Source organism: Lichenostomus cassidix, unplaced genomic scaffold, assembly GCF_008360975.1.
Source record: "Lichenostomus cassidix isolate B80296 unplaced genomic scaffold, HeHo_3.0 HiC_scaffold_34, whole genome shotgun sequence".
NCBI classification, from domain to species: Eukaryota; Metazoa; Chordata; class Aves; order Passeriformes; family Meliphagidae; genus Lichenostomus; species Lichenostomus cassidix.
The window spans coordinates 321,083-326,581 of NW_028147431.1; the positions used below are offsets into that span (position 1 = coordinate 321,083).

The following is a 5,499-nucleotide window of genomic DNA, read 5'->3' on the forward strand; positions in this document are numbered from 1 at the left end:
TGACACACAGTGACACACCTGGACAGGTGTGCACACACCTGGTGACACACAGTGACACACCTGGCCAGGTGTGCACATGCTGGTCACACACACACCTAGCTAGGTGTGCACAGCCCTGTCACACACACACACACACATACAGTCAGTTGTGCACACCTTCAGTCACACACACACACACCTAGCCAGGTGTGCACAGCTCCAGTCACACACAGACACACAGACACACTCGGCCAGGTGTGCACAGCCTGGTCACACACACACACAGACACACACCCCTGGTCTCACACACACACACACACACACACCTAGCCAGGTGTGCACACAGCTGGATCACACACAGACACCGACAGGTGTGCACAGCCCCAGTCTCACACACACACACACACACACAGTCAGACAGGTGTGCACAGCCTGGTCACACACACACTCGGCCAGGTGTGCACAGCCCTATTCTCACACACACACACACACTCAGTCAGGTGTGCACACAGCTAAATCACACACAGACACACCTGGGTCACACACACACACCTGGCCAGGTGTGCACAGCCCCAGTCACACACACACACACACACTCTCTCGGCCAGGTGTGCACACCCCAGCTGGTCACACCCACACCACCTGACCGGGAGGGGGCGGGGCCTATCGGGGGGCGGGGCTTGTGGCACTCACGTGTCCGAGGTGGCTCCGGTGGGGGAGGGGCTAGGCTCCGGCCATGGCCTGCGACTGGGGGAGGGGAGAGAGAGAGAGACAGCTTACTGGGAGCACTGGGAGCTCCTGTGTCCCTCCCAGTGCCATACTGGGAGCATTGGAAATGCCATACTGGGAGCACTGGGAGCTCCTGCGCCCCTCCCAGTGCCATACTGGGAGCTCCTGCGCCCCTCCCAGTGCCATACTGGGAGCTCCTGCACCCTCCCAGTGCCATACTGGGAGCTCCTGTGCCCTCCCAGTGCCATACTGGGAGCACTGGGAAGCTCCTGTGCCCCTCCCAGTGCCATACTGGGAGCACTGGGAAGCTCCTGCACCCTCCCAGTGCCATACTGGGAACACTGGGAGCTCCTGTGTCCCTCCCAGTGCCATACTGGGACCAGTAGGGCCCAGCATGGACAGAGGGTGCTGCTCCCAGTATGACCAGTACTGCCGCTCCCAGTATCCCCAGTAGCAGCCAGTCCCAGCTCCCAGTATAGCCCCCTCCATTCCCAGTGCTCCCAGTATAACCAGTACTGCTGCTCCTAATATAGTCACCCCCATTCCCAGTGCTCCCAGTATGGCACCCCCAGTGCTCCCAGTATCCCCAGTAGCTGCTAGGTCAAGCTCTGGCATTGCCAGTGCTCCCAGTATGACTGACCAGCGTTCCCAGTATCCCCAGTAACTACCAGTCCCAGCTCCCAGTATGGCTCCCTCCATTCCCAGTGCTCCCAGTATGACCAGTACGGTTGTTCCCAGTAGCTGCCAGTTCAAGCTCCCAGCATGGCATTCCCAGTGCTCCCAGTATCCCCAGTATTGATGCTCCCAGTATGACCAGTACCTGTCACCCCCAGCTCCCAGTACAGCCAACCCTCCTCTCTCCCAGTGCTCCCAGTTTGCCCCTCTGGCTCCCATTTCCCAGTATAACCAGTAGCTCCCAGTAAGGCACTTCCCCATCACCCCAAGGCCCCAGTGCTCCCAGTGCTCCCAGTATCTCACGGGCTTGGCTCCAGTAACACCATCACCCACCAGACGGGGCTCCCAGTGCTCCCAGTACGGCCTTTGCCCAGCTCCCAGTGCTCCCAGTTCAGCTCCCAGTGCTCCCAGTACAGCCTTTACCCAGCTCCCAGTGCTCCCAGTTCAGCTCCCAGTGCTCCCAGTATCTCACGGGCTTGGCTCCAGTAACACCATCACCCACCAGACTGGGCTCCCAGTGCTCCCAGTTCAGCTCCCAGTATAACCAGTAGCAGCCATTTCCAACTCCCAGTAACTTCCTGACTCCCAGTAAGATCTGCTATTCCCAGTACTCCCAGTATGGATTCACACAGCACTCCCAGGACACAAACACCTTCCGGTCCAGCTCCCAGTGTTCCCAGTCCAGCTCCCAGTGCTCCCAGTTCAGCTCCCAGTGCAGCTCCCAGTATATCTCCCAGTACAGCCCTTACCCAGCTCCCAGTGCTCCCAGTGTTCCCAGTTCAGCTCCCAGCGCTCCTGGTTCAGCTACCAGTACAGCTCCCAGTTCTCCCAGTCCACCTCTTACCCAGCTCCCAGTGCAGCTCCCAGTTTGGCTCCCAGTGCTCCCAGTACAGCCCTTACCCAGCTCCCAGTGCTCCCAGTTCAGCTCCCACCTCAACCTTCACCCTCACTCCCAGCCCCCAGTGCTCCCAGTTCAGCCCTTACAAGGCTCCCAGTGCTCCCAGTTCAGCTCCCAGAGCTCCCAGTGCAGCTCCCAGTGCTCCCAGTTCAGCCCTTACAAGGCTCCCAGAGCTCCCAGTCCAGCTCCCAGTGCTCCCAGTCCAGCCCTTACCCAGCTCCCAGTGCTCCCAGTACTCCCAGTACAGACCCCAGTGCTCCCAGTTCAGCCCTTACAAGGCTCCCAGTGCTCCCAGTTCAGCCCTTACAAGGCTCCCAGTGCTCCCAGTTCAGCCCTTACAAGGCTCCCAGTGCTCCCAGTTCAGCCGTTACAAGGCTCCCAGTGCTCCCAGTTCAGCCCTTACAAGGCTCCCAGTGCTCCCAGTACTACCAGTACAGACCCCAGTGCTCCCAGTGCAGCCCTTACCCAGCTCCCAGTTGCTCCCAGTGCAGCCCTTACCCAGCTCCCAGTGCTCCCAGTACAGCTCCCAGTGCTCCCAGTTCAGCTCTTACCCAGCTCCCAGTGCTCCCAGTACAGCTCCCAGTGCTCCCAGTTCGGCTCTTACCCAGCTCCCAGTCCAGCTCCCAGTTCGGCTCTTACCCAGCTCCCAGTTCAGCTCCCAGTTCAGCTCTTACCCAGCTCCCAGTGCTCCCAGTGCTCCCAGTTCAGTTCCCAGTTCAGCTCCCAGTGTTCCCAGTTCAGCTCCCAGTCCAGCTCCCAGTTCAACCTTCGCCCTCGCTCCCAGTTCAGCCCCCAGAGCTCCCAGTCCCTCCCAGTCCCTCCCAGTGCTCCACACCCTCCTTATCAGGAGCTCACACCCAGCCCGGGCCGCCTGGGGGGGAGGGGGGCCAGGTGCGGTTTTGGGGAACCCAGGTGTGTTTTTTGGGGTCTCCAGGTGTGTTTTGGGGGATCCCAGGTATGTTTAGGGGATCTCAGGTGTGTTTAGGGGATCCCAGGTATGTTTTGGGGATCCCAGGTGTGTCTCGAGGTTTCCAGGTGTGTTTTTTGGGGAACCCAGGTGTGGTTTTGGGGGATCCCAGGTGAGGTTTTGAGGTCTCCAGGTGTGTTTTTGGGGTCTCCAGGTGTGTCTCGAGGTTTCCAGGTGTGTTTTTTGGGGATCCCAGGTGTGGTTTTTGGGGTTCCAGGTGTGTCTGGGGGGGTCCTAGGTGTGTTTTAGGGGATCCCAGGTGTGTTTTCTGGAAGGCCCAGCTGTTTTTTGGGGGGGGTCCAGGTGTGTTTTGGGGGGTCCAGGTGTGTTTTGGAGGGTCCAGCTGTGTTTCAGGAGGTCCAGGTGTGTTTTGGGGATCCCTGGTGAGTTTGAGGGGTTCCGGGTGTGTTTTTTGGGTCCCAGGTGTGTTTTAGGTGATCCCAGGTGTGTCTGGAGGAGCCCAGGAGTGGCTTTGGGGCATTTCAGGTATGTTTTTAGAGTCCCAGGTGTGTTTCAGGGGATCCCAGGTATGCATTTGGGGGTGCCAGGTGTGGTTTTGGGGTCCCAGGTATGTTTTGTAAGATCCCAGCTGTGTTTTTGGTGCCCCAGGTGTGTTTCTGGAGATCCCAGGTCTGTTTTTGGGAGTCCCAGCTGTGTTTTTTGGGGTCCCAGGTGAGTTTAAGGTGTTCCAAATGTGTTTTTTGGGGTTCCAGGTGTGGTTCTGGGGTCCCAGGTGTGTTTTTGGGAGATCCTAGGTGTGTTTTTGGGATCCCAGATCTGTTTTTTAGGGTCCCAAGTGTGGTTTTTGGTGTCCCAGGTGTGTTTCTGGGGATCCCAGGTCTGTTTTTGGGAGTTCCAGCTGTGTTTTTTGGGGTCCCAGGTGAGTTTGAGGGGTCCCAAGTGTGTTTTTTGGGGTCCCAGTTGTATATTTGGAGGCTCCAGTGTGTTTTTGGGGATCCTAGATCTGTTTTTTGGGGTCCCAGGTGTGTTTTTAGGGTCCCAGGTGTGTTTCTGGGAGTTCCAGGTGTGTTTCTGGCGATCCCAGGTATGTTTTTGGGAGTTTCAGCTGTGTTTTTTGGGGTCCCAGGTGTGTTTCTGGCAATCCCAGGTACGTTTTTTGGGGTCCCAGCTGTGGTTTTTGGGGCCCCAGGTGTGTTTTTTGGGGCCCCAGGGCCTCACTCCCCCTTTTTTCCCCCAAAAAACAAAACTTAAATCCCCCCAGACACCCCAAAACCCCCAAATCTTCCCCTAAGGACACCTGAATCCCCCCTGAAGCCCCCAAATCCCCCCCAATCCCCCCAAATCCTCCCAGACCCCAAAAACAGCCCCAGATCCTCTCCTGACACCCAAAAAAACACCCAAAAACACCCCAGAGACCCCAAAAACACCCAAAAACACCCCTAACAACCCAAAAACAGCCAAAAAACCACCCCAGACACCCAAAAAACACCCCTGACACCCCAAAAAACTCTCCTGACAACCCAAAAAACACTCCTGACAACCCAAAAACACCCACAAAACACTCCTGACACCTCAAAAACACCCCAAATCCTCTCCTGACACCCCAAAATACACCCAAAAACCACTCCTGACACCCCAAAACCACCCCAGACCCCCCAAAACTCTCCAGACACCCCCAAATCCCCCCCAGGACCCCCAAAAATCTCACAATCCCACTTCCTGACACCCCCAAGACCCCCCTGGACACCTCGACCCCCCCCAGACCCCCAAACCTGCCTGTGCCCCCCAGAAAACAAGGGGGACACCCCGAAATGAGGGGAAACTGAGGCACAAAAGGTGCGCTGGCCCTTTAAGAGCCAGGTGTGCCGGGGCTCCCCCAATTTGGGGTGAAAAACAGGGATTTGGGGAACCCCAGTGTGCCCCAAACACTTCTGAGGGGGCAAGAGGTGCCCCCCGAATTGGGGGAGGTGTGGCACCCCAAAAGCTCAGCTGGGACCCCCAAAAATCACCCCAGGAGAGTCAAAACCCCCAAAATTCACCCCAAAATTCACCCCAGGAGAGCCAAAAACCCCAAATTTCACCCCAGGGGAGCCAAAACCCCCCAAAATTCACCCCAGGGGAGCCAAAAAACCTCAAAATTCACCCCAGGGGATCCAAAACCCCCAAAATTCACCCCAGGAGAGCCAAAACCCCCAAAATTCACCCCAAAATTCACCCCAGGGGAGCCAAAACCCCCAAAATTCACCCCAGGGGAGCCAAAAACCCCAAAATTCACCCCAGGGGAGCCAAA

At 57.4% G+C, this 5,499-nt stretch overlaps 1 protein-coding gene across 1 annotated transcript in view; it reads right to left on the reverse strand.

Annotated features, from left to right (window-relative positions):
* Nucleotides 1–3,678: 3,678 nt before the first annotated feature.
* The window catches only part of LOC146423049 (lysine-specific demethylase 6B-like), an 18,290-nt gene continuing 16,469 nt past the window's right edge, over nucleotides 3,679–5,499 (reverse strand). Inside the window, exon 9 of the mRNA XM_085045255.1 lies at nucleotides 3,679–3,698. Coding sequence (XP_084901381.1) covers nucleotides 3,679–3,698 — 20 coding nt within the window. The remainder of the gene's footprint in view (nucleotides 3,699–5,499) is intronic.